This window comes from Heptranchias perlo, chromosome 18, assembly GCF_035084215.1.
Source record: "Heptranchias perlo isolate sHepPer1 chromosome 18, sHepPer1.hap1, whole genome shotgun sequence".
In the NCBI taxonomy this organism is placed as follows: domain Eukaryota; kingdom Metazoa; phylum Chordata; class Chondrichthyes; order Hexanchiformes; family Hexanchidae; genus Heptranchias; species Heptranchias perlo.
The window spans coordinates 55087115-55115027 of NC_090342.1; the positions used below are offsets into that span (position 1 = coordinate 55087115).

General features: G+C 45.0%; 1 protein-coding gene across 6 annotated transcripts in view; it reads left to right on the forward strand.

Annotated features, from left to right (window-relative positions):
* Nucleotides 1-27913, forward strand: part of LOC137334877 (CCR4-NOT transcription complex subunit 4-like) — a 124480-nt gene that overhangs the window by 87578 nt on the left and 8989 nt on the right. For 4 of the 6 annotated variants that reach the window (XM_067999927.1, XM_067999926.1, XM_067999925.1 and 1 more), the window contains one exon: nucleotides 12311-12517. The exons of the other annotated variants lie outside the window; for them this stretch is intronic. In XM_067999927.1, coding sequence (XP_067856028.1) covers nucleotides 12311-12517 — 207 coding nt within the window. The remainder of the gene's footprint in view (nucleotides 1-12310; nucleotides 12518-27913) is intronic. 6 annotated transcript variants of the gene reach the window in all.

Here is a 27913-nt window from a genome sequence, read left to right on the forward strand (position 1 = left end):
ATTTCAATTTTCAAAAAGGCATTTGACAATCACTGATATGAACAGAAAATGCGGGCAAACACTCAGCAGGTCAGGCAGCATCTGTGGCGAGAGAAAGAGTGTTAATATTTGAGGTTGATGACTTTTCATCAGAACTGGAAGAAGTTAGAGATGAACAGCGTTTAAGCAATTGCAGAGACGGGGAAAAGGGGGGCAGGGATAGAACAAAAGGGAGAGGTCTGTGATAGGGCAGGAGTGATTAAATGACAAAAGGGATGATGGAGCAAAGCAAAAGGAGGTGACAGTGGGACAAGTATAGAAACAAAAGATGGGTCGAGAGGAGGTGTAAGTAGTTGCAGCAGAATCAGAGGGAGAGGGAAGTATGGGCCGTGGCCCAGATATGTAGTGGAAGAAAAGCAGATAGGTCCCAGGGGTGCAGATAAAAGATCGCAAAGTGCTTCCCTTTTCATAGAATCATAGAAAATTTGCACCACAGAAGGAGGCCATTTGGCCCAATGTGTCCGCGCCGGCCAAAAATGAGCCACCCAGCCTAATCCCACTTTCCAGCTCTTGGTCTGTAGCCCTGTAGGTCACGGCACTTCAGGAGCACATCCAAGAACTTTTTAAATGAGTTGAGGGTTTCTGCCTCTACCACCCTTTCAGGCAGTGAGTTCCAGACCCCAACCACCCTCTGGTTAAAAAAATTTTCCTCAGCTCCCCCTTAATCCTTCTACCAATCAGTTTAAATCTATGTCCCCTGGTTATTGACCTCTCTGCTAAAGGAAATAAGTCCTTCTGATCCACTCTATCTAGGCCCCTCATAATTTTGTACACCTCAATTAAATCACCCTTCAGCCTTCTCTGTTCCAGTGAGAACAACCCCAGCCTATCCAATCATTCCTCATAACTAAAATTTTCCTCGTAAATCTCCTCTACCCTCTCTCGTGTAATTACATCCTTCCTGTAATGTGACCAGAACTGTACACAGTACTCAAGCTGTGGCTAACCAGTGTTTTATACAGTTCCAGCATAACCTCTCTGCTCTTATATTCTATGCCTCAGCTAATAAAGGAAAGTATTCCATATGTCATCTTAACCACTTTATCTACCTGTCCTGCTACCTTCAGGGATCTGTGGACATGCACTCCTAGGTCCCTCACTTCCTCTATACCTCTCACTATCCTCCCATTTATTGTGTACTCCCTTGCCTTGTTTGCCCTCCCCAAATGCATTATTTCACACTTCTCTGGATTGAATTCCATTCGCCACTTTTCTGCCCACCTGACTGGTCCATTGATATCTTCCTGCAGTCTACAGCTTTCCTCCTCACTATCAACCACACGGCCAAATTTTGTATCATCTGCAAACTTCTTAATCATACCCCCTGCATTTAAGTGCAAATCATGAATATATATTACAAAAAGCAAGGGACCTAGTACTGAGGCCTGCGGAACCTCACTGGAAACAGCCTTCCAGTCACAAAAACACCCGTCGACCATTACCCTTTGCTTCCTGCCACTGAGCCAATTTTGGATCCAACTAGCCACTTTCCCTTGGATCCCATGGGCTTTTAATTTTTGACCAGTCTGCCACGTGGGATCTTGTCGAAAGCCTTGCTAAAATCCGTGTACACTACATCAAATACCCTCATTGGTCCTCCTTGTTACTTGCTCAAAAAATTCAATCAAGTTAGTCAGACACAACCTTCCCTTAACAAATCCATGCTGACTGTCCTTGATTAACCCGTGCCTTTCTAAATGACGGTTTATCTTGTCCCTCAGAATTGATTCCAGTAATTTGCCCACCACCGAGATTAGACTGACTGGCCTGGAATTACTCGATCTAATCCCTCGCTCCCTTCTTAAACAATGGTACAACGTTAGCAGTCCTCCAATTCTCCGGCCCCATGCCTGTATCCAGTGAGGATTGGAAAATGATGGTCAGAGCCTCCGCTATTTCCTTCCTTGCTTCTTTTAATAGCCTGGGATACATTTCATCCGGCCCTGTTGATTTATCTACTTTCAAAGATGCTAATCCCCTTAATACTTCCCCTCTCACTAAGTTTATCCCATCCAATATTTCACACTCCTCTTTAACTACAATGTCTGTATCGTCCCTCTCTTTTATAAAGACAGACGCAAAGTATTCATTAAGAACCATACCAATACTTTCCGCCTCCACACACAGGTTACCTTTTTGGTCTCTAATAGGCCCTACTCTTTCCTTAGTTATCCTCTTGCACTTTATGTATTTATAAAACACCTTTGGGTTTTCCTTGATTTTACTTGCCAATATTTTTTCTTGCCCTCTTTGCTTTCCTAATTTCCTTTTTAATTTCACTCCTGCACTTTTTATACTCCTCTAGGCTTTCTGTAGTATTGAGTTATTGGTGTCTGACATTAGCTTTCCTTTTCTGCCTTATCCTACCCTGTATGCTCCTTGACATCCAGATTTAGCAACTGGCTCTAGATTTGGCAGCCCCACCCTTGGGAACTTGTTTACTCTACACCCCTTGAATCTTCCCCTTGAAGGCCTCCCACTGCTCTGACATTGATTTACTTTCAAGTAGCTGTTTCCAGTCCATATTTGCTTAATCACTTCTTAGCTTAGTAAAATTGGCCTTTTCCCCAATTGACTCCTGTTCTATATTTCTCCATTTCCATAACCATGCTAAATCTAACTGAATTATGATCACTACCACCAAAATGCTCTCCCACTGATACTCCTTCCACCTGCCCAGCCTCATTTCCTAAAACCAAATCCAGAATTGCCCCCTCTCGTTGGGCTTGCTATGTACTGGCTTTAAAAAAAAAAGTTCTCCTGAATGCAATTTAAGAATTTTGCACCCTATATACCCTTCTCCGTTGGTGTCCCAGTTATATTAGAGTAGTTAAAATCCCCTATTGTTCTTGCAATTCTCAAATTTGCCTACCTATTTGCTCTTCTATTTCCCTCTGGGGGTCTATAGTACACTCCCAGTAGTGTGACTGCCCCTTTTTTTGTTCCTTAGCTCAACCCATTTGGCTTCATTTGATGATCCTTCTAGCATATAATTTCCTCCCCCCCCATCACCACCCAGCTGTAATTGTTTCTTCAACTAAAATTGCCATCACCCTCTTTTAATCCCCTTCACTATCCTTGCATTGAGTTATATACCTTTTTAAGCATTGCAAAACTCCCTTGCTGTTTATTTTCTAACCTTTGTTTCCTCTCCCTTTCTAAGTCACTTAGTAATTTTCTGCCTTCTATCTCCAGTTCTGCTTCTGCCCCATCTGAATCTACACTCAGGTTCCCAATCTCCTGCCAAGTTAGTTTAAACGCTCCCCAATAGCACCAGCATACCTCCCCACAAGGATATTGGTCCCGGCCCTGTTGAGGTGCAACCCGTCCGGTTTGAAAGTTTGAAACTTATTCCTGCCCCAAAACTGGTTCCATTGCCTCAGGAATTTGAGTCCTTCCCTCCTACATCCCGTCTCTAACCAAGCATTTGCATCCTAAATCTGGCTGCTCCTGTAATGGCTCACGTGCGACACTGGTAATAATCCTGAGATTACAGCCTCTTAAAGTCCTGCTTCTCGGTCTGCCTCCGATCTCCTGAAACTTTTTTTTTTCAGGAGCTGAATCCTACTCTTGTTTCAGACACAAACCATGATTTCCGGCTGAACACTCCCTCCTTTAAAAGGGGCTCACCCTGGCACCCGGGGGTACGATGCAGATGCACCATTTTGGACCCCAGTTTACAGTTACCAGAAACAACTGTCCGTTCTGGTCTTCCTTCCCTCTTTGGACGTTGCCTCCTGCTACCCCATACATATGCATTATCAGAGTGCAGCGATGAATAGATTTATACAGCTTACAGTGATCTCTGAAGACACCTTGTGAGTTTGGTAGGACACTAATTTAGAATTGTGATGCCAGGTGTTTTCCACAGTTCAAATGGACCTGATGTGAATATTTCTGCTGGAGGATCCAAATGATTAAGTGCTCTTGCACCCCTCCATAAAGACTGCTGAGGTCGTCTCGCCACAACTGGTAATTCTAGAATATAAGTGATATATAACTGGCAGCTGACGTGGGAGAACTGCATCTAGGAATTGGGCCAAATAATGGGGTTGTAAAATTCCTCGGCATCAGTGCCAAAGTGGGCTGGTACAGTATTGCCAGCTCTTGCAATGGAATGACTCAAGCTGTTGTCTTAATGCTGCCATTGTACTGAGTGGTCTTTTGACATTGTTTCTGTGCTCAGTTACCAGCATTATTTAGAATGGCTGAGTGATCTGTGCTTATGTCAGACCTGAACAGCATTCAATCACCATTTTCAAACTGAAATGTGGTTCAAGAGTGGCCTTGGTTATGAACTCGCAACAGTCAGTCTGATAATGGCTTTGCTTTTGTAGGTAACATCATGTGTCTCTGCCCCTGCCTCAGCTCATCTGCTGCTGAAATCCTCATCCATGCCTTTGTTACCTCTAGACTTGATCATTCCATTGCTCTCTTCTCCCAGCTTCCACCCTCCATAAACTTGTGCTCATCCAACACTCTGCTGCCCGATTCCTAACTCACACCAAGCCGCATTCACCCATCACCCCTGTGCTCGCTGACCACATTGGCTCCCGGTCCGGGAACACCTTGATTTTAAAATTCTCATCCTTGTTTTCAAATCCCTCCATGGCCTCACCCTTCCCTATCTCTGTAACCTTCTACAGCCCTGAGATCTCTGCGTTCCTCCAGTTCTTGCCTCTTGCACATCCCCGATTTTAATCACTCCATCGTTGGCGGCTGTGCTTTCAGCTACCTTGGCCCGAAGCTCTGGAATTCCCCTCCGTCTCTCTACCTCTCTCTCCTCCTTTAAGCCGCTCCTTAAAACCTACCTCTTTGACCAAGCGTTTGGTCAACTGTCCTAATATTTTTGTGTCTTGGTGTCAAATTTTGTTTGATGATTGCTCCTGTGAAGTGCTTTGGGTCACTTACTACGTTAAAGGCACTATATAAATGCAAGTTGTTGTAAACTGGGAAGAGGAGGTTCTCTGGAAAGAAACTTGAATGGTGTTGGGAGAATCCCCTTTGTTGCTTTTGACTGGGTTCCAGTATCTGTTTGGGTTAGACCACACTGTTTGGAGCAAAAGGAGATAACTTCTATGTTGGTTCCAGCCATCATTTCCTGTGTTAGTACGTTTGAGGACTTGAGTATTTTGGGTTGTGAGGAAGAATTACTGCATGTATTTTCTTTTGGATAAGAGTGGAGATTGATACAAAAAGTATGAAGATATTAAAATCCCTCTTTCTGGAGACACAGATTTGGCTTCTTTACATTGTTCAAACCAGCCCCATAGTTGTGTGTGAGGGGCCCCTCATGTAATAAGACAATACTTAGAACCTATTAATGCTGTGTGATACTTTGCCTGTGACAGGTGTTTGTAGTGTCCACAATATCTGTTGTAGTCTGCATAATTTCTAAATTCTCTCTTCGTATAATGCATACATTGTTTAAATTTCAGTGGTGGGTTTGAAGACTGGGAAAAGGCCATTTTGCCCATTGAGCACACTCCATCCAGCGTCTCTGTCTCATCATATCTTATGGGCTGCCTTCCCACCACACCTGACTCCATCCTTTATGGAACTTATGGCTTTTGTTATGCAAGTTAGGTCTCCAATACTGTAATATTATGCTTATTGGAGTGGGGTTGAAGAGCTGGAAAGCTGTAATTCTGCAGCACATATTTCTACAGCCACCTTTTGACCCGGTCACCCAAGCAAAGCCAAGATACTGCTACTCAATAGTTCAGCAAATTGCTTTGGTTGGCACTCAAGTACTTCAGCCAATTGACTAAAAGGTAAGTAAGATTGTACATGGGGATCTGCTAGCCTGCCTGTCGTGCTTCTCATCAAAATCTTGTCTCCCTTTCAAATAATTTTTTTCATTGCTTGAAGGGTAGTAGAAAGCCCAAAGATTTTGAGGACATTACCGCACATTATGTAAGCATTTACCTGCATCTGTCCAGTGGGATTAGACTCATTTTGAAGCCGTTTAGAACAGGAGACTTCAGAACTGTTCATTTTGAAGTACACTTCAAGCATTACTGAACTACATTTACCTCTGCGGCCCAAACCATGTTACAAGAGCAGAATGTGAAAGGCAGTGGGATAGCTCACCTGCATTTAAATTGGCCTGTTTTGTGCAAAAGCAAGGAAGTTATGCTAAACCTTCATTAAAATACGAGTTGGGCCTCAGCTGAAGTATTGATCAATTCTGGGCACCACACTTTAGGAAGGAAGCTTTAGAGAGGGTGCAAAAGAGACTTTCTAGAATGGTACCAGGGATGAAGGACTTCAGTTATGTGAAGAGACTAGAGAAGCTGGGGTTGTTCTCCTTAGAACAGAGAAGGTTAAGGGGAGATTTGATAAGTGTTCAAAATCATGAACGGCTTTGACCAGAGTAAATAAGGAGAAACTGTTTCCAGTGGCAGAAGGGTCAGTAACCAGAAGACACAGATTTAAGGTGACTGGCAAAAGAGCCAGAGGTGACATGAGAACTTTTTTTTTAATGCAGTGAGTTGTAATGATCTGGAATGCGCTGCCTGAAAGGGTGAGGGAAGCAGATTCAGTCGTGGCTTTCAAAGGGGAATTGGATAAATACTTTAAGGGGAAAAAATTACAGGGCTATAGGGAAAGAGCAGGGCAATGTGACTAATTGGATAGCTCTTTCAAAGGGCCGGCACAGGCACGATGGGCCGAATAGCAGGTACAGCACAGGAGGCGGCCATGATAAATATACACAAGCTCCCCATGACCATTGTTTTGAACTGATTTTATCCCACTTTGGTGTAAAGCAAAAAGGGCTTGGGCTCTGTTTTACAAAGTGCCCATGGTCGTAGATGAAGTGAATTCCAGGGCTGGATGAGGTTCGTGAGAGCCCATTTGCTTGTAGCTGAAGGTTCAGCAGCAGTGTCTCTGTCATTTGCGTTTCATGGGTAGCGTGTTCGGTCCATTCCATGATTTCTCAACACCTCAAACCATTGCAGCGCTGCCATTGAAGAGCTTTGGAATGTGTACTGGTGGAGGACTGCTCGCAGGTGCTGTCCCCCACCCACAGAGCTCTGTTCAAAACAACGCTGTTTTAGCTCGGACCCCAAGAATTGCTGTGTGCGCGCAGATCAGTAGCTCTTGATTAAAGCATACGCGGGGTGTTTCAAATTCCTGGCTCTGAATTTCCTCCGTCAGTAGAGATTGAATTATCCAAAATGCCTAGGTTTTCAAGTCTCCCTAATAATCTTTCGAAGTACTGTGTGGAATGAGAGATATTGTGTGTTGGTTGGGCCTTAAGAAAAGGCCCAAGGGTGGTGATGGAGAGCAGGCATGCTGAGAGGAACCTCCCCACAACTCCCCCCCCCCCCCCCCCCCCCCCCCCCCCCGAAAAAGATCCCAAGACTGGCACTGGGGTCTGTGGAGTCCTGTATTTAATTTGGTCATTACAGTTGTTATATTCATTTAGTTGGATGCATATTAATGTATCCACACAGTGACGACATAATAAATCTCGTCTGAGTTCACTTTTTAAAAAAAAATTAAAATGAATATTGATTTTTAATGGAACATCCAATCTAACAGGAAAATAGTAGTCAGTGGTGCAGTAACAAGCCTGCTCCATGTATGGCCTGTCCCCATATTTTAACTGGCTTGGTGGAAAGACTCGAATATCCTGACCTTTTATTATGTTAAAGGTGGTGTGTAATTGTGTAATTTTTAAAACTATCCTCGAGTAGTTGAGTATAACGCACCCTTACCCTTTCCATCCACAAATGCTTCATTGAATGTTTAATTCTTGCAGCAGATTTTCCAGGGTTAGAAATCATTCTGTTTGAAACTAGAGCTCACTGTGAGGTACAAATAACTCAAAGGCTCCACACGGTGTCAACCATCTGCTCAAGACAATTAATATGGCAAATTCTCCCTTCCCTGCCCCTTCAGAAAGCCCTGTTGCCACATGCACTGCCTGGTACATTGCTGAGTTATTCAAACAGGAGATCCAGGTCCAGTTCCGTCTGTGCCGTGTTAGCTGATCTTGGCCAGCAGTTGAGGTACAACAATTGGCCTCAGTGCCCTTTGCTCGTGACAGGAAGAATCAGCTTTAGTTCCCACTTCTCTCTCCTGTTCACTGACTCCAACTGGATGGTGTTTCTGTGGATGTTGGGTGAGCAAGGATCCAGTTTAGCTGTGATACTCCCATAGTCAAATAGCTTGCCAACACTCTGCCTAGATTTACCTGCATGTGAAAAATAGCCATTTAGATTGTTTGTTTATGGTGCCCATGGAACTATATATAAGCACAAGTCAGCACATCCGGGTGAAAACGGGATATGTTTGGGGGGTAGAGAGGGGAAAAGGTTTCATTGTAAATATAATCTATGTCGGATATAGAAAGAAAGAACTTGTATTTATATAACGTCTCAAATGAAAGACAGCACCTCCGAAAATGCAGCATTTCCTCAGTACTGCACTGTCAGCCTCGAATATGTTCTCAATCTGGGAGTGGGGCTTGAGCTCTTGAAAGAAGGCTTGGATTCTGACTCTGAAGCAAGAGTGTTGCCACTAAACCATGATGATACAACACCCACCTTCTCAATGCAGTTCTGCCTTTATATGGTGCCTAATCATGCCGACCAAACATTATAATTTTTTTTGGCAGTGGAATGAATATTCTGTAGGCAAACATGGCAGGTCATTCTGTGCCTGCAATGAGATGGATGACCAGTCAATTTTTTTTTTGATGGTGTTGCTCGAGGGACCAATGTTGGCCAGGGCACTGGGAGACTGTCTTGCCACAGGACCACTGGAGCCACCAGAAAAAGCCGCTGTCGCTGCATCTGATCAGCATTGGAGTACCCCCTCGTGACACTTGCCTCTTTACCTCACCCCCACTACTACTACCTTGTCCACAATTACCTCCAGACTTCAATTAACTGGCAGCCTCCCCAACTCAACTTAACTGCCCAGATCCTTAACGACACAAAGTCCCACTTGCCCAGCATCTCCAGACTGACCAACATGGCTTCCTTTTTCCTCCAATGCATAGAATTCAAAATCCTTGTCCTCACTTAGAATCTCACCGTACCTCTGCAGGCTCCTTCGACCTTATGTCCTAGCCTGTACTCTTCAGCCCGCCAATCCTGGCCATCCCATGCTCCCTTTGCTGCACCTTTGGAGTCTGAACCTTTATCGTCTCGGTCCTACTCTGTGAAGCTTTCCTTAAATCCCTTGCCTTGTTATTCCTCTTCCCAAACGACACTTACTACTGTTCAGCACGTGTCCCTCCTGGTGAAATGCCTTGGCTGTTTTCAACGTAAAGGCTCCATATAAATACAAGTTGCTGCTTGTTGCTAGATTGAGCTCGAACTCCTGGTAATGCGCTCGAACCAAAAGCCTTTTTGACCTGGGTGAGAGTGAGCCAAGCTAACAAACTTGTCTTTGTGAAATTGTCATTTACAGTGTGGTTCTCCGAGCGAGGAGCAATCTACATGACTGCAGCCGACTCCCTAAACTAACCCCCCTTAAATCCAATTCCTTTCTGCACAGTGCAACCTCTTGGAGCCTGGTCACGGTCCACCGTTCGTTACTGTTTGGCGCGAATTCTACAGCAGAGGTTACCAGCATTTGCACTGGTGGGCTGGCAGGATTGGCAGTCAATGAGGTCACCAAAGAGGCAGGTTTTATTTTGATTGCACTAGATTTGTGGTGATTGGAGTGGTAAATAACAGTGACAGTATATCTGTTTTGATGGGAAATGCTGTGAATATTTAGCAGTATTATGTAGTTATAATATGAAAATTGCTCCAAAGAATACTCCTTTGACCAGGTTAGGTAAGTGCCTCTCAATTAATAAGACCATGGCCGACTGAGGAAGACTGTGAGCCAGGTACGTGTTTTGCTGCCCAGCAAGGGGCCTTTGCATTCTAGTCCAATCATGTGGGTGCTCGATGTCAGCAGCCTTGCTTCAGTTTGGGTCTGCATTACCTTCGGTGCCTGCGTATAAATGTGAGCGCGCACAGGCAGCAATTATTTTAAGAGGCTGTTGGCTGACCTACAGCACATCAATTTTTCTGAGAGCTGGTTGTAAACGTCAGCAGAGCATTTTGTAAACGTGTAATTATTGAAAATCCATTCCGTTCAACTTTCACTTTTTATTTGTGCTTTCAAAGTTAAGTTTGGTGACACAGGATGAACTTTAGACCAAGCTCTCGTAATCATCACATCCTGTGTGTTTTTAAAAATAAATTGTTTACTCTGACTCCTTGCATAACTTGTGTGATATTGGTTGTTACAGCTAAGCAAACTGACCACCCAATTGCTTACGTCGTTGACTCGCAACCAGATCATGATCAGGATCATCGGTTTATAGTGACTGAATGAATAACTTGAAGTCCATTTTTATTATGTGGAATTCTGGGACGTGGGGGGGATTGCATTCTCCGTTTTTGAAAACCATGTACTAGTGGCTTTATTAGAGGGCTCGTCTCATCTTCCTGCCTCCGAACTCAACTGTTACATTTTTTTAAAAAAAGGAACTCTGGTTTAAAAAAGCAAGGCTCCAGGTGCAGGGTGCCACCAAGGTTGAAAATGGCTGGAGAAAAGACGAGGTAAATAAGAAAGTAGTGATTAGGTGATGCAAGAGATGGATTACAAGAAGGAGCTTAAGAGGGAGCATGTAAACAAAAGGGTCAGGCTGCGTCCAAAATTGGGGCCGATGATCCTATCCAGGGGAATTGGCCACCTATTTTAATTTGGTTGTCAATTTTGAACCAGGCTATTAAGTGCCCCACCAGCAACAGTATAATTTGGCTGATCTCCTCCTCCCATCCCAATCAACTGCTAAGGTCCTAACCTGTGGGAGGAAGTATGTAGAGTGGGTGAGCTGTGCAGAGATTGAGAATGAAAATCTCAATGTCCATTAACTTGTAGTTACTAAACCAAGATGGGATTAAAACAGTAGTGGTGTGATGTTGAGACTGCCATCCCTAATTTTGTAAATAATTTGAATAAATCAAACTTTCGATTGCTTTTTGTAGGATTTCCAAAGCACTCTTCATGCATGCTCTCTTCCATGGGATAGGGAGAAGGGAATGAGAGGTGATGTGAACTCAATGGACATACTAACAGTGGGCAGAACTTCCCATTCATTATTGGGCCTCGTTGATTTGAATTAATGTGTTGTGGTTGGAATAGGTGCATAACAAGTGGAACTTTTTGTTTAACCCCTTACCCAAGTAACTTATTTTCAGCTACACTTTCTACCTCATCTTAAAAAAAAAATGTGGACCTCAGTTGTGCTTTGCCTTTCCTGAGCACAGTAACTAATTGTACTCTGAACAAATGAGGGGTGGGGCCTAATAGAGAAAGTTTGGATGTTAATTGATTTTAATTAATCTTGTAGAACACGCATGTTAAAACCTGCAGAGTTGGCAGTTTATGCAGAAGCATGAAACCCCTTGACTTTTTAAAGTTTGCCTTGTAAATATGGCGAATTTATATTGCCTGCGGCTTTGTCACATGAATTAGCTGCAGATGTATGTTGGTTAAGCAGACAGAAATCTTATTGAGTTGAGGAATGATCCTAATAGTTGGGCATCAGGTCGGACTGGTGAATGCGTGCGGATTTTGGTAGCTGGAATGCACACTGGGCCAGAGCAATGTGCATGGACCTTGGTGACTGGAATAGGGACTGGATCCAGGGAATCTGTGTGGATGTCGGTGACTGGAATGGAGACAGGATCCAGGGAATCTGTGTGGACCTCGGTGACAGGAATAGAGACTCGATCCAGGGAATATGCATGGACCTCAGACTGGAATAGCGATGGGATCCAGGGAATGTGCGTGGACCTCGGTGACTGGAATAGCGATGGGATCCAGGGAATGTGCGTGGACCTCGGTGACTGCAATGGAGATGGGATCCAGGGAATTCATGGACCTCGTTAAATGGATGGGAGGTGGGATCCAGGGAACGTGTGGAGCTCGGTGACTGGATGGGAGATGGGCTTAAGACCATTGAATTGGTGACTGGGCCAGTAAGGGGTTGATGGTACAAAATTGGAACAGTTGCTTTAGTGAGCAGAGAAACTGCGAGTATGAAGACTCTCCCAGTAGTAGGAAAGGAAATGCCACCTTTGAGTGTGTGCAAACCCAACCTAGACAGGGCCGCTGAATGCATGCAAGCAGACCAGTGAATATGTGAGACCCCTTTAAGTGGCATGGAGTCAAGACCAGTAAATTCCAAATCTTATCTGGCAATGCCCAGTTAATTTTTGTTTTTCCTTTTATTTTATTTTATTTTTTTCAGACAGCGGCAGTAATGTGGAAAGTTTAAATGTGAAAGAGTGGCAGGATGGTCTACGGGCACTGTTACCAAATATTAACATCAATTTTGGGGGACTACCAAATGCTGCTTCCTGCTCTTCAGTGAACCATGCAGCACCAACCTCAGCCAACAGCACCAGCCTGAACTGGGAGAGTGGGAGTAGCTGGATGGACCCAGCAATTATAACAGGTGAGGCCAATAGATCATCTCCATTCAGCTCACTCCTTTACCCCTATACAGTCCCAGTCTGGATCCAACAGTTCAAAGTTGAACTACAACCAAATAAAGGAGCAATACTGATTGGTGGAATCATTGTTGATTTCGATCTTTCAGTTTTGAAATCGCTAGCCAAGGGATCTGTATCCATGGTTTCAGGTGTTGCTAGGACCAGTTGAATAATGCTGTAGAAAGTGGAGTGCCAGATTGTTTTTGTTTTCTCATCTGCAATATAGTTCCTTTTGTGATTTCCAATGTTGGAAAGTAACTGCGATGCAGGTTGAACCAGGCTGAATCCAGTCCTGACTGAATCCCCCGACTGTAATGGAATGTTTGTGTCACTCAGACTCGGTAAATCACAGTGCCGGGACACGTTGAATGTATTACGCAGTTTCCACTGTCTGGTTCTGATCATTAGGGTTGCAGTGAAGCGTATTGGAGGGTACATGAAAAATTTTGCACTATGCTCACTTCAGCTGTGTGAAGCACCCTGCAGCACAGTTACAGATTTTGCCCTTCCCAACTTGCGTTTGCCTGGAGAGAGCATTTTGAGCTGATGTGAAGGACCTGTTGGGTCCAGGTCTCAGTGGTAGTGGTGGGTTCAGTTTGAGGTGCTGAATCAGTATTCTATGATACATTTCCTGTGTGATGCTCTTAAAGTGCATTTTCCCCTGTATTGCGTTGGTTTCCAATGCACTAAATAATCCATGTGACGCCGTGATTTAGTTTCCGTGTACTCGGAAACTGGAGCTGAGCCATGGCTGGGAGTCGAGCTGAACTACAGTAACCTTCAGATAAATCATGTAACCTGCTTTCTGTACATTTGACTGCAGGAAACTTCAAGAACTAGCTAGAAAACCAGTTGTGCAGTAGTTGCCTGTCTTGAATTTGGACGTGCAGCATTAAGATGCATTACTGCTGCCTCTTGAAAGCCAGCATGCAGTTCTGCAGCTTATCTCTGAAAATGCCTCATCAGAGTATTGAGGCTACAGGACAACCCAACACCAGCTCACTATGGACAAACTAAAAGATGTTATATACATTCACCAAATTCGTGGTGTTAGCTGTGGCTTAATGGTAGCACTCTTGCCTCTGAGTCAGAATGTTGTGGGTTCAAGTTCCACTCCAGAGACTTGAGCACATAATCTAGGCCAATACTTCAGCATAGTACCGAGAGAGTACTGCACTGTCGGAGCTGAGATGTTAAACCGAGACCCTGTCTGGCCCCTCAGTTGGATGTAAAAAAACTCTCGGCACTATTTCAAAGAACAGCAGGGGAGTTCTTCCCAGTGTCCTGGTCAATATTTATCCTTCAACCAACGTCACTAAAACAATGATCTGTTCATTATCTCATTGCTGTATGTGGGATCTTGCTGTGCATAAATTGGCTGCCGCGTTTCCTACATTACAACAGTGACTGCGCTTGAAAAGTACTTCATTAGCTGTGAAGTGCTTTGGGACGTCCTGAGGTTGTGAAAGGTATTTTTTAAGCTTGTTATTACTTGCACTGGTGAGACTCTCTTCATCCAGTGTACTGTACAGTAATCCAGTTGTTCTCGTGAGCTGCCCTGCTACCTCCCCTTTAAGAAAATATACCAACCAGGCGTGGAGAGACTGCTGATCATTTGTGGCATTGCTGGGATGTAAGCTGGGGCCTGGAGCAAAGTTGAGCTGATAACAATCTGGCCCCTCCTTGATCAGGTCATTGCTATGGAACTCGAAGGGAGTTGTCTAAATATGGGTGTCTCTCACTTAGTGTGTGTGTGTGTCTCGTGCTCTCACTGGGTCTCTGTCTTTTTTCCATTCTATACATCCTGATACATTGCTGTTATAAAAGCAAAGCAACCATTTTGGCACCTGTTTTGAAAATGGGGCCATAAGGGCAATTAACTGTGGTCTTGCCTGAATGTCCCTGTGAAGTGCAGGGATCCCTTTGGATGCTGGGCTTTGGCAGAAGTTTATAAGTTGCATGTCAGAAAGAAGTTAAATTTTTTTTTAGGGCAGTGTCATCCACAGGTGTGGTTATGGTGACACCAATTTTAGCCACTTGCACTAATTTTAGTAGAAAACGCCTTTACACACATCTACAACCATTCAGTGCAAACCTTTTCTCTTTCACCACAGTTTAGATTTCTGGAACTTTATCGGACATCAAACATCTTACTGCAGCTTCTAGGTTTTTGTCCAGCAGTTGTGAGCAATACTTGACTTCATCAGAGTGATTGCTGAGAATGTTGATTCGTACAACAAGACTCACCAACCGCCAACACCCCCCCCCACTGCACCCACTGTCCACCCAGACCTGGCCCCGCACCTGCTCTCTGCCCACACCGCGGCTGGATGCTGCTTGACCGTTGCCCTTTGGAGCCTCTCGTTATTGGTTGGGCTTTCCTCTGCTGGCCTGGAGTGGTTATTCTGATTGGTTGAACTGACCATAATGACCACTCCCCTCTCTGTCCAGTGTTGCCGGTGTTTCCGTGGTGCCGGGGTCCTCACACACCATTTCACCAGATAACCAATGAGCAGTAACCAAGGAAGTAAAGCAAGTGCAGCGATCAGGAAACACACTCATACTCTGCTTTACATCTCAACATTTCACCAACAAACGCACAAAAAGGTTAAAGTTCACGTGCATACGCCATGCAAAAATGCGTGTTGAGATCACACGCCCAATGACAGTGTCCATTGCTCATTTTTTACTTACTAATCAAAAATGCAGACGGCCACATCTGGATTCCCAATTAACACACGTGGCTGGACATCTACTTACTGTATTTCTTCCCTCAAGTCAGCTTTTATGGGAGCTCCTTTTTCCTTGTAATTACTAAATAGATAGCAGGGTCACACAGACTAGGCAGGCCTCCGATTCAACCCTTGGTCTGTGGCGAGTTAGCTGATCTCAGCTGGGGCACTGTAATGAATCTCAATATCAGTGAGTTTGGTGGGGTGGGGGTTGGGATCCAGCCTGGAACCTACTCCTGATTTACAAACCAATCCTAGTAACCCTGACCCCGACTGAAAAGCGCACAAAATTGCAGTCAAATAGCCTCCCCACATTCACTGTTCAACGTGAATCACTTTCAGAAGAGAATTGGATATATACTTGAAAAAGAAAACTTTGCAGGGCTGTGTGGAAAGAGCACAGTATTAGGACTTGTATGGATCGCCCTTTCAAAGAGCCGGCACAGGCTCAATAGGCCGATTGGCCTCCTTCTGTGAAGTAAGATTCTATGAACAAGCCCCTTGGTTAGGTAACAGAGGGTGACGAGAACCTGTGGAACTGTACCTAACAGCACACTCCTTCAAAGGTGTGGAGAGAAATCTGTGGAAAGCTGGATTCAAGAAATGATTGAAACATATTTCTTTTTAAACTTGTCAGAATTTCAGGTAAACAAACAAAAAACAGGAGTTTGTAACTGAGACTGCAGAATATGGGCAGAACTATCAGCAATCTCTTGTAATAACAGGTGATCTATATGGAGGATCAGTGAAGTGAGGTACAGCAGCTCAGAATTATTCTGCTGCTGCCTTGTTGACTTATTGATCTGAGCTTCCAGGAGCCTGAGCAGAAATGTGTCTGACTTTGGGGAGCTATCTGTCCATTTAAGGTTTAACTATGGTTGGACTATAACATTTGTCTCCAGTTCTAAGGCACTTAGCAGGAAAATCTCAGGTTACGAATGGGGCCTTTCTGTAAGAAACCATCTAAAATTGACTCTTTCAAGTTTATAAAACACTCCCTTGGAAAACGTGGGCTGTGCAAAATGAGAATTGATTTTTGTGTAAAATGACAGATGGGAGAATTGACTGGAATCTCCTGCCTTCTCCTTTTCCTCCGCCTTCTCACTGCCATGTGTGTATTACTTTGAAATTTATGACCACTATGGATGTTTTCTAATGCAGAGAGACTTCCACGTTTAAAACCTCGGGTTGAATGCCCTCTGTGCTTCGGTGCACAGAGGACTGATCCTGTTCATTGACATGTTTTGGTTTTGATTCCGGACCCCAGAAAGAAGGCAGAAGAGTGTGCTGGTCTGGACAGTTTATAGTTTGTATGTATCTGGGTTGCAGTAGCTGGTAGTGTTGTGAATTAGTTTGTGCAGCACTGTGCAATTGGGAACCCATTAGAGTCATAGTCATAGAAGTTTACAACATGGAAACAGGCCCTTCGGCCCAACATGTCCATGTCGCCCAGTTTATACCACTAAGCTAGTCCCAGTTGCCTGCATTTGGCCCATATCCCTCCATACCCATCTGACCCATGTAACTGTCCAAATGCTTTTTAAAAGACAAAATTGTACCCGCCTCGACTACTGCCTCTGGCAGTTCGTTCCAGACACTCACCACCCTTTGAGTGAAAAAATTGCCCTTCTGGACCCTTTTGTATCTCTCCCCTCTCACCTTAAATCTATGCCCCCTCGTTATAGACTCCCCTACCTTTGGGAAAAGATTTTGACTCTCTACCTTATCTATGCCCCTCATTATTTTATAGACTTCTATAAGATCACCCCTTAACCTCCTACTCTCCAGGGGAAAAAGTCTCAGTCTATCCAACCTCTCCCTATAAGTCAAACCATCAAGTCCCGGTAGCATCCTAGTAAATCTTTTCTGCACTCTTTCTAGTTTAATAATATCCTTTCTATAATAGGGTGACCAGAACTGTACACAGTATTCCAAGTGTGGCCTTACTAATGTCTTGTACAACTTCAACAAGACATCCCAACTCCTGTATTCAATGTTCTGACCAATGAAACCAAGCATGCTGAATGCCTTCTTCACCACCCTATCCACCTGTGACTCCACTTTCAAGGAGCTATGAACCTGTACTCCTAGATCTCTTTGTTCTATAACTCTCCCCAACGCCCTACCATTAACGGAGTAGGTCCTGGCCCGATTCGATCTGCCAAAATGCATCACCTCACATTTATCTAAATTAAACTCCATCTGCCATTCATTGGCCCACTGGCCCAGTTTATCAAGATCCCATTGCAATCCTAGATAACCTTCTTCACTGTCCACAATGCCACCAATCTTGGTGTCATCTGCAAACTTACTAACCATGCCTCCTAAATTCTCATCCAAATCATTAATATAAATAACAAATAACAGCGGACCCAGCACCGATCCCTGAGGCACACCGCTGGTCACGGGCCTCCAGTTTGAAAAACAACCCTCTACAACCACCCTCTGTCTTCTGCCGTCAATCCAATTTTGTATCCAATTGGCTACCTCACCTTGGATCCCGTGAGATCTAACCTTATGTAACAACCCACCATGCGGTACCTTGTCCAAGGCTTTGCTGAAGTCCATGTAGACCACGTCTACTGCACAGCCCTCATCTATCTTCTTGGTTACCCCTTCAAAAAACTCAATCAAATTTGTGAGACATGATTTTCCTCTCTCAAAACCATGCTGACTGTTCCTAATCAGTCCCCGCCTCTCCAAATGCCCGTATATCCTGTCTGTCAGAATACCCTCTAACAACTTACCCACTACAGATGTCAGGCTCACTGGTCTGTAGTTCCCAGGCTTTTCCCTGCCGCCCTTCTTAAACAAAGGCACAACATTTGCTACCCTCCAATCTTCAGGCACCTCACCTGTAGCTGTCGATGATTCAAATATCTCTGCTAGGGGACCCGCAATTTCCTCCCTAACCTCCCATAACGTCCTGGGATACATTTCATCAGGTCCCGGAGATTTTATCTACCTTGATGCGCGTTAAGACTTCCAGCACCTCCCTCTCTGTAATATGTACACTCCTCAAGACATCACTATTTATTTCCCCAAGTTCCCTAACATCCATGCCTTTCTCAACTGTAAATACCGATGCGAAATATTCATTTAGGATCTCACCCATCTCTTGTGGTTCTGCCACAAGATGACCTTGTTGATCCTTAAGAGGCCCTACTCTCTCCCGAGTTACTCTTTTGCCCCTTATGTATTTGTAGAAGCTCTTTGGATTCACCTTTGCCTTATCTGCCAAAGCAATCTCGTGTCCCCTTTTTGCCCTCCTGATTTCTCTCTTAACTCTACTCCGGCAATCTCTATACTCTTCAAGGGATCCACTTGACCCCAGCTGTCTATGCATGTCATATGCCTCCTTCTTCTTTTTGACTAGTGCCTCAATCTCCCGAGTCATCCAAGGTTCCCTACTTCTACCAGCCTTGCCCTTCACTTTATAAGGAATGTGCTTACCCTGAACCCTGGTTAACACTCTTTTGAAAGCCTCCCACTTACCAGACGTCCCTTTGCCTGCCAACAGACTCTCCCAATCAACTTCTGAAAGTTCCTGTCTAATACCATCAAAATTGGCCTTTCCCCAATTTAGAATTGTAACTTTTGGGCCAGACCTATCATTCTCCATAGCTATCTTAAAACTAATGGAATTATGATCACTGGTCCCAAAGTGATCCCTCACTAACACTTCTGTCACCTGCCCTTCCTTATTTCCCAAGAGGAGGTCAAGTTTTGTCCCCTCTCTAGTCGGGCCATCCACATGCTGAATGAGAAATTTCTCCTGAATACACTCAACAAATTTCTCTCCATCCAAGCCCCTAATGCTATGGCTGTCCCAGTCAATGTTGGGAACGTTAAAGTCCCCGACTATTACCACCTTATTTTTCTTGCAGCAGTCTGTAATCTCCTTACATATTTGCTCCTCAATTTCCCGTTGACTATTTGGGGGTCTGTAGTACAATCCTATCAAGGTGATCTCTCCCTTCTTATTTTTCAGTTCTACCCATATAGACTCCGTGGGCGAACCCTCGGATATATCCCCCCTCACTACTGCCGTGATTTTCTCCCTAATCAAGAACGCAACTCCCCCTCCTCTCTTACCTCCTGCTATATCTTTCCTATAGCATCTGTACCCTGGAACATTGAGCTGCCAGTTCTGCCCCTCCCTTAGCCATGTTTCAGTAATAGCTATAACATCCCAGTCCCATGTACCCATCCATGCCCTGAGTTCATCTACCTTGCCCATCAGACTTCTTGCATTGAAGTAAATGCAATTTAATCTAGACTTCCCTTGGTCTTTGCCCTGCTTTCTCAGACCATCTGTCCGGTCATGTTTTGTACACTCTCCCTTACTGCCTTTTGTTTCTGTCACCACTTTACTTCCCACTGACTTCCTGCATCGGTTCCCATCCCCCTGCCACTTTAGTTTAAACCCTCCCCAACAGCACGAGCAAACAGTCCCCCTAGGACATTGGTTCCAGTCCTGCCCAGATGCAGACCGTCCAAATTGTACTGGTCCCACCTCCCCCAGAACCGGTTCCAATGTCCCAGGAATTTGAATCCCTCCCTCTTGCACCATCTCTCAAGCCACGTATTCATCCTAGCTATCCTGTCATTCCTACTCTGACTAGCCCGTGGCACTGGTAGCAATCCTGAGATTACTACCTTTGAGGTCCTACTTTTTTAGTTTAACTCCTAACTCCCTAAATTCAGCTTGTAGGACCTCATCCCGTTTTTTACCTATATCGTTGGTACCTATATGCACCACGACAACTGGCTGTTCACCCTCCCCCTCCAGAATGCCCTGCAGCCACTCCGAGACATCCCTGACCCTTGCACCAGGGAGGCAACATACCATCCTGGAGTCTCGGTTGCGATCGCAGAAACGCCTGTCTATTCCCCTTACAATCGAGTCCCCTATCACGAATGCTCTGCCAATTTTTTTCCTGCCCTCCTGTGCAGCAGAGCCAGCCACGGTGCCATGAACCTGGCCGCTGCCACCTTCCCCTGGTGAGCCATCACCCCCATTCTGAAAGTTGTACCACTTCAGCAAGCAGGTCACCCGTTATCTTTGCTGCACTATCAAACCTCAGCAAAAGATGGCCTTCATTATCACATGGAATGTACAGCACAGAAACAGGCCAAACTGATCCATACCGTTTATGCTCTACACAAACCACCTCCCACCCTCTTCATCTCACCCAGTCAGCATAACCTTCTATTCCTTTCTCCCTCATGTACTTATCTAGCCTCCCCTTAAATTCATCTATAATATTTGCCTCAACTACTCCATGTGGTAACGCGTTTTACATTCGAACCACTTTCTGGGTAAAGAAGTTTCTCCTGAATTCCCTATTGGATTTATTGGTAACTGTCCTATATTTATATTTGGTCTCCCCTACAAATGGAAACGTTTTCTCTACGTCTATCGTATCAAACCCCTTCATAATCTTAAAGACCTTTATCAGATCACCCCTCAACCTTTTCTGTTTTCTGGAGAAATGAGCCCCAGCCTGTTCAGTGTTTCCTGATAGGTATAACCTCTCAGTTCTGGTATCATCATGGTTATGGGGGCCACTGCAATGTAATGTCCAGGTTTATCGTAGATTCTGTGTAGCTAAGCAAACCTATTGCTGTCTGACTCAAAAGCTTAACTTTTTTTTTATTCGTTCACGGGATGTGGGCGTCGCTGGCAAGGCCGGCATTTATTGCCCATCCCTAATTGCCCTCGAGAAGGTGGTGGTGAGCCGCCTTCTTGAACCGCTGCAGTCCGTGTGGTGACGGTTCTCCCACAGTGCTGTTAGGAAGGGAGTTCCAGGATTTTGACCCAGCGACAATGAAGGAACGGCGATATATTTCCAAGTCGGGATGGTGTGTGACTTGGAGGGGAACGTGCAGGTGGTGTTGTTCCCATGCGCCTGCTGCCCTTGTCCTTCCAGGTGGTAGAGGTCGCGGGTTTGGGAGGTGCTGTCGAAGAAGCCTTGACGAGTTGCTGCAGTGCATCCTGTGGATGGTGCACACTGCAGCCACAGTGCGCCGGTGGTGAAGGGAGTGAATGTTTAGGGTGGTGGATGGGGTGCCAATCAAGCGGGCTGCTTTATCTTGGATGGTGTCGAGCTTCTTGAGTGTTGTTGGAGCTGCGCTCATCCAGGCAAGTGGAGAGTATTCCATCACACTCCTGACTTGTGCCTTGTAGATGGTGGAAAGGCTTTGGGGAGTCAGGAGGTGAGTCACTCGCCGCAGAATACCCAGCCTCTGACCTGCTCTTGTAGCCACAGTATTTATATGGCTGGTCCAGTTAAGTTTCTGGTCAATGGTGACCCCCAGGATGTTGATGGTGGGGGATTCGGCGATGGTAATGCCATTGAATGTCAAGGGGAGGTGGTTAGACACTCTCTTGTTGGAGATGGTCATTGCCTGGCACTTATCTGGCGCGAATGTTACTTGCCACTTATCAGCCCAAGCCTGGATGTTGTCCAGGTCTTGCTGCATGCAGGCTCGGACTGCTTCATTATCTGAGGGGTTGCGAATGGAACTGAACACTGTGCAGTCATCAGCGAACATCCCCATTTCTGACCTTATGATGGAGGGAAGGTCATTGATGAAGCAGCTGAAGATGGTTGGGCCTTGGACACTGCCCTGAGGAACTCCTGCAGCAATGCCCTGGGGCTGAGATGATTGGCCTCCAACAACCACTACCATCTTCCTTTGTGCTAGGAATGACTCCAGCCACTGGAGAGTTTTCCCCCTGATTCCCATTGACTTCAATTTTACTAGGGCTCCTTGGTGCCACACTCGGTCAAATGCTGCCTTGATGTCAAGGGCAGTCACTCTCACCTCACCTCTGGAATTCAGCTCTTTTGTCCATGTTTGGACCAAGGCTGTAATGAGGTCTGGAGCCGAGTGGTCCTGGCGGAACCCAAACTGAGCATCGGTGAGCAGGTTATTGGTGAGTAAGTGCCACTTGATTGCACTGTCGACGACACCTTCCATCACTTTGCTGATGATTGAGAGTAGATTGATGGGGCGGTAATTGGCCGGATTGGATTTGTCCTGCTTTTTGTGGACAGGACATACCTGGGCAATTTTCCACATTGTCGGGTGGATGCCAGTGTTGTAGCTGTACTGGAACAGCTTGGCTAGAGGCGCAGCTAGTTCTGGAGCACAAGTCTTCAGCACTACAGCTGGGATGTTGTCAGGGCCCATAGCCTTTGCTGTATCCAGTGCACTCAGCCGTTTCTTGATATCACGTGGAGTGAATCGAATTGGCTTAAGACTGGCTTCCGTGATGGTGGGGATATCGGGAGGAGGCTGAGATGGATTATCCACTCGGCACTTCTGGCTGAAGATGGTTGCAAACGCTTCAGCCAGAACTTGTTGGATGTTAAGGCTTTTATTTTCCTTCAGGGTTACATTCAGGAAATTCCTCCATCAGTGAGGCTACTTGGTTCTTTTCTAATGACTTCTGTTTGCTTTTTATACATCTGCTTTCACTCCTATTTACTTGAATCCATTCCCCATCATGGGGCATTGGGCTCCAGTTGAAAATAGACATGCTTGGGACTGTCTTCTCCCACATGTTGAGATTGAGCGACACTGGCTTGCAGTGACTTGGTCCCTTTATCTGCGAGAAACACAGACCTCTGCTTCTCTCCCCACCCCCAACCAATGGAACAACCAAAATCAGAACGTGGGCGAAAGGAATCAAATCCTGTCTGCAAACTTGTTTGTTTCTTTGAAGCTGTATGCTGGTGTGACATCGTCCATCTTACTTCAGTGTAAACTGTCCTTAGGGCATTCAGAACAGCTTAATTTAAGGAACGAGAGCGTTAGGATACTGGAAGGCCGGGCTTGGGTGGGCCCAATGAGCACTACTTATCCTCGACTTTTCAAATATCCTAGTGTACTTGATTTATTTTTTCCCTGTGGGCAGTGGTGTATGTTACCAACCCTCTGTCCTTGCTGTGCCTTTCTGCCCATCTCCCACACGATAGGTAATCTCTTCCCTCTTTTCCCCCCCCCCCCCCCCACCACCACCAGAAGCTCCATCCCACAATACTTGAAAGCATCCCCGTTCTACATTGCCATGAAGGTTCGATTGGGTAACGAGCAGGAAATCTGCTCATAAGCCCAGTGGAAGTCAATTTCCCTCAAAAGTCCATGTGCCCCAGATCAACAGTTTCAACATTCCTACGGAACGTAAGTAGCTGTGGCAGAACTGAGTGAGTTCAAATCCCACTCCAGAGACTTCAGCCTATAATCTAGAATGACACCTCTGCAGTGCTGAGGGAGTACTGCACTGTCTTTCGGATGAGATGATAATCAGAGGCCCCGTCTGCGCTCTCAGGTTGACGTAGAAGATCCCATGGCACAATATGAAGAGGAGCAGGGGAGTTCTCCCATATCCTGGCCAATATTTATTCCTCAACCAACATCACTGGAACAGATTTTCATAGTAGGTACAGCACAGGAGGAGGCTATTTGGCCCATCATGCATATGCAGGCTTTTTGAAAGAGCTATCCAATTAGTCCCATTCCCCTGCTCTCTTCCCATAGCCCTGTAAATTTTTTCCCTTCAAGTATTTATCTAATTCCCTTTTGAATCAGCTTCTAACCACCCTTTCAGGCAGTGCATTTCAGATCATTACAAGTCGCTGAGTTTTAAAAAAAAAATGTTTTGCCATGTCACCTCTGGCTCTTTTGCAGTAAATCTGTGTCCTCTGGTTACTGACCCTTCTGCCACTGGAAACAATTTCTCATTTACTCTATCAAAACCATTCATGATTTTGAACACCCCTATCAAATCTCCCCTTAACTATCTCTGTTCTAAGGAGAACAATCCAGCTTCTCCAGTCTCTCCACAAAACTGAAGTGTCTCATCCCTGGCACTATTCTAGTAAATCTCTTCTGCACCCCCTCTAAGACCTTGACATCCTTCCTAAAGTGCAGTGCCCAGAATTGAACACACTACTCCAGCTGCGGTCTAACCAGTGTTTAATAAAGGTTTAGCATCACTTCCTTGCTTTAGTACTCTATGCTTTTATTAATAAAGCCTGGAATCCCATGTTTTTTTAAACAGCCTTCTCAACTTGTCCTGTCACCTTCAAAGATTTGTGTACATACACCTCCAGGTCTCTGTTCCTCACATCCTTCAAAATTGTACCATTTACCATTGCCCCTCCTCATTCTTCCTACCAAAATGTATCACTTCACACTTCTCTACTATATCTGAGTTTCATGTCACCTGCAAACTTTGAAATTTTACCCTCTATACCCAAGTTGAGGTCATTATAATATAACAAAAAGAGCAGTGGTCCTAATATGGACCCCTGGGAAATACCACTGTACACTTCCATCCAGTCTGGAAAAACAACCATTCACAACTGCTCTCTGCTTTCTGTCCCCTAGCCAATTTTGTGCTGCCACTGTCCCTTTATTCCCTTGGGCTTTAATTTTCCTAATAAGTCTATTATGTGGTACTTTTATCAAATGCCTTTTGAAAGTCCATATGCACATCAACCACACTACCCTCATCAGCCCCCTCTGCTACTTCATCAAAAACTATTATCCAGTCATTTATCTCGTTACTGTTTGCGAGACCTTGCTGTGCGCAAATTGGCTGCCACGTTTCCTACGTTACAACAGTGACTACACTTCAAAAGTACTTCATTGGCAGTAAAGCACTTTGGGACGTCCTGAGGTAGTTAAAGGCACTGTATAAAAGCAAGTTCTTCCTTTTCTTTCTTATAGGTGTTTGTGGTCCTGAAATCCCAAGTTACGAGCAAACTGAAAATTGGGCTCTCTTGGTTTATAGTGGTATTTAGCTGCCATGGTGCATTTAATATATTTTCATTGCTCTTTGCTTGATTTCTGCAACCACTTCTGTCAGCAAATTTTGCAGTAAATATCAGTCGCATTACCCCATCTCTTCCAAAGATGGGAACTTGTACTGGGATTAATAATACTTAGGACCTCAGCCACTCCTTCCAATGTCCCCAAATTCATATGCAGTGCTGGACTGAGTTTGTTGATACTGTGTGGCCATGAAAGCCAGGTCCAATCCACAGCAGGGATCAGGATTTAGTGGTTGGGGAGAGAAGCCCTGGGCCAGTATCATCCTCCTTTTCTTCCTTGATCTCACCTGAGGTCAATTGTGATAACCTCACTGCCACCTCATCAACTAAGCCAATACAGACAACATCACAGCGTTGTTTTACTAACAAAAGGAGCACTGAAAGGAAAGATGTACATTTGGTGGGATTGGCAGTGTTTGAGATGTACTTCCTGAACAGCAAGAAGTAATGATAGAGCACAACCCAATGTCAAGTATGCTCTGACCCGAGCAACCATGTTCCAAAGGACACTGGCGAAACTGTTTACTGCCAAGTGCTCTTTCGGCTAATCCACACTCATTACAGAGGGACTCTCCTTCAAAGGTCAGCAATCGTTTCCTATGTTTCTATTTTTTAAAGGTGCAGCCTTCTCATCTCTCCATTTCCCAAGTCGACTGTTTCTTGTCTTGTGTGTTACTGAGGTGACCACTGACATTTGAGGTCTGCCCCCTTTCCCCTTCAGGTGAGGAACATGCTGTTTCCTGCAACCAATTGAGATTCAGGGCAGCAACCTAAAACATGCTTGAGTGTTTGTGAGTCAGCGCACAGAGGCTTTCTCCTGTCATCTTTCTTCATCGCTTGACAACCTTAGTGAATGCAGTTGATGTCATAGCAACGTGATGGTAACCAAGCGGCATGTGAAGTTTCAAGTGCACTAGGGCAGCTCTGCAGCCCGGGTCATTGAGCTGTTCACTTCCAACCTAAACTACTACTACTTGCATTTATATAGTGCCTTTAACATGGTAAAACGTCCCAAGGAACGAATATCAAACAAAATTTGCCACCAAGTCACAAGGATATATTAGGACATGTGACCAAAAGCTTGGTCAAAGAGGTAGGTTTAAGGGAGGTTAGAGAGGCGGAGAGGTTTAGGGAGGGAATTCCAGAGCTTAAGGCCTAGGCAGCTGAATGCATGGCCGCCAATGGTGAAGCGATTAAAATTGGGGTGCGCAAGTGGCAAGAATTGGAGGAGCACAGAGATCTTGGAGAGTTGTATGGCTGGAGGAAGTTACTGAGATAGGGAGGGGGCAAGGCCATGGAAGGATGTGAAAACAAGGATGAGAATTTTAATGTTGAGGCATTCCTGGACCGGGGCCAGTGTAGGTCAGCGAGGATGGGTGATGGGAGTACAGGACTTGGTGCTAGTTAGGAGTTTTGAAATCTATGGAATGCTGTTCATTCAAGCTTGACTGTGTATAATTATTGGGGCAGAATTGGACTGTTTGAAATGAGTGAGACTCTCCATTCTTTTGGAAGGGCCTTTCAGGGCATCTGATCGCCATTCTGCCCTGTCTGAACCTCGCTACTTTACAGCCAAGGAGAGTTCTTCAGAAAAAGGATCATAGTACAGTCATCTGGCAGGGAAGCCACTCCCCTGCCCTGTGTGTGAGTGACGGGTGTAAGTAGAAGGAAGGGCAACTGGGGCTGTTCATTTTTAACACTTGAACACATCAAAATAAGTCAGTTTTTACAAACCAAAATGAAGGTGTCTGTCACCAGATGAGTTCAGCTCGACAGGTCTGCCTGGTGCCTCTCTGGTATCTCCCAGTTGCGGTGTGTGAGATTCTGGACTGTTTAGATGTTATGGGGAAGGGTTTGACCGTGGGCATAGCAGGGGTAACTATGATCGAGCCCATCTTTTAATTCTCTCTCTCTTTCAATTTCACCCCCCTCAACCACAAAAATAACTCATCTGCCGTCCCTCCAATTGACTTGACACAGACCAGAGGTCAACTACCTGGGTCTTTAATGGTCTCTGTGGCACACTCCCAAACCACTCTGATTTACTAATTGAGCCCATTGGTTGCTGCTTTAATGTGAAGTACCTAATTAGTAAAACGGCTATCAAATATAGTGAAGCTGTTGGTGTGCTCTCCACTTTCATTGTATAAATATAGTGGCTGCTGCATAATTTCTGCCCTTCTCCAAACTGAGCACAACACTTTGTTGCTTTGTGTTATTTGATCAGTGGCTGAGATTTAAGTTTCTCTCAATTGGCACCTTGGGGCGGAGGGATGGGAAGAGAAAAGCAATGATGAGACTTGATGGTTACTCAAGTTGGCATAGAGAGAGTCACAACATAATAGGGGAAAGACAGGATCAATAACAGTGAGTGAGAAGTAATGCACTGAGACCCCACGCATAGAAACACACAGAAGAAAATGGTAAATACTTCTACAGTAGGAGTTAACCGATTAATGTACAGCAAGTTCCTGGGGTCATTCCATGTCTCTCTGATCACAGCCACTGTTACAAATGGGTTCAGTAGCCAAGCGCTGAAAGCACCGGCAATGTGCTGGCTCATATTCATGTCATTGGGACCCTGAACATTGCTGTCCTTGTATTAGTGCAGCTGCTACCGGCTATCAATTACACTTTCATTTTTTCTGTATACAATGGACAGACTGCAGTTGAAAATAAATTACTGCAAGCATGCCCTGATTGAAATGAGATCTACTTGGTTCAACATGCTAGTGGCATGTTACTGTCACCTGTGTGCTTACTGCTTCATTTATAATTG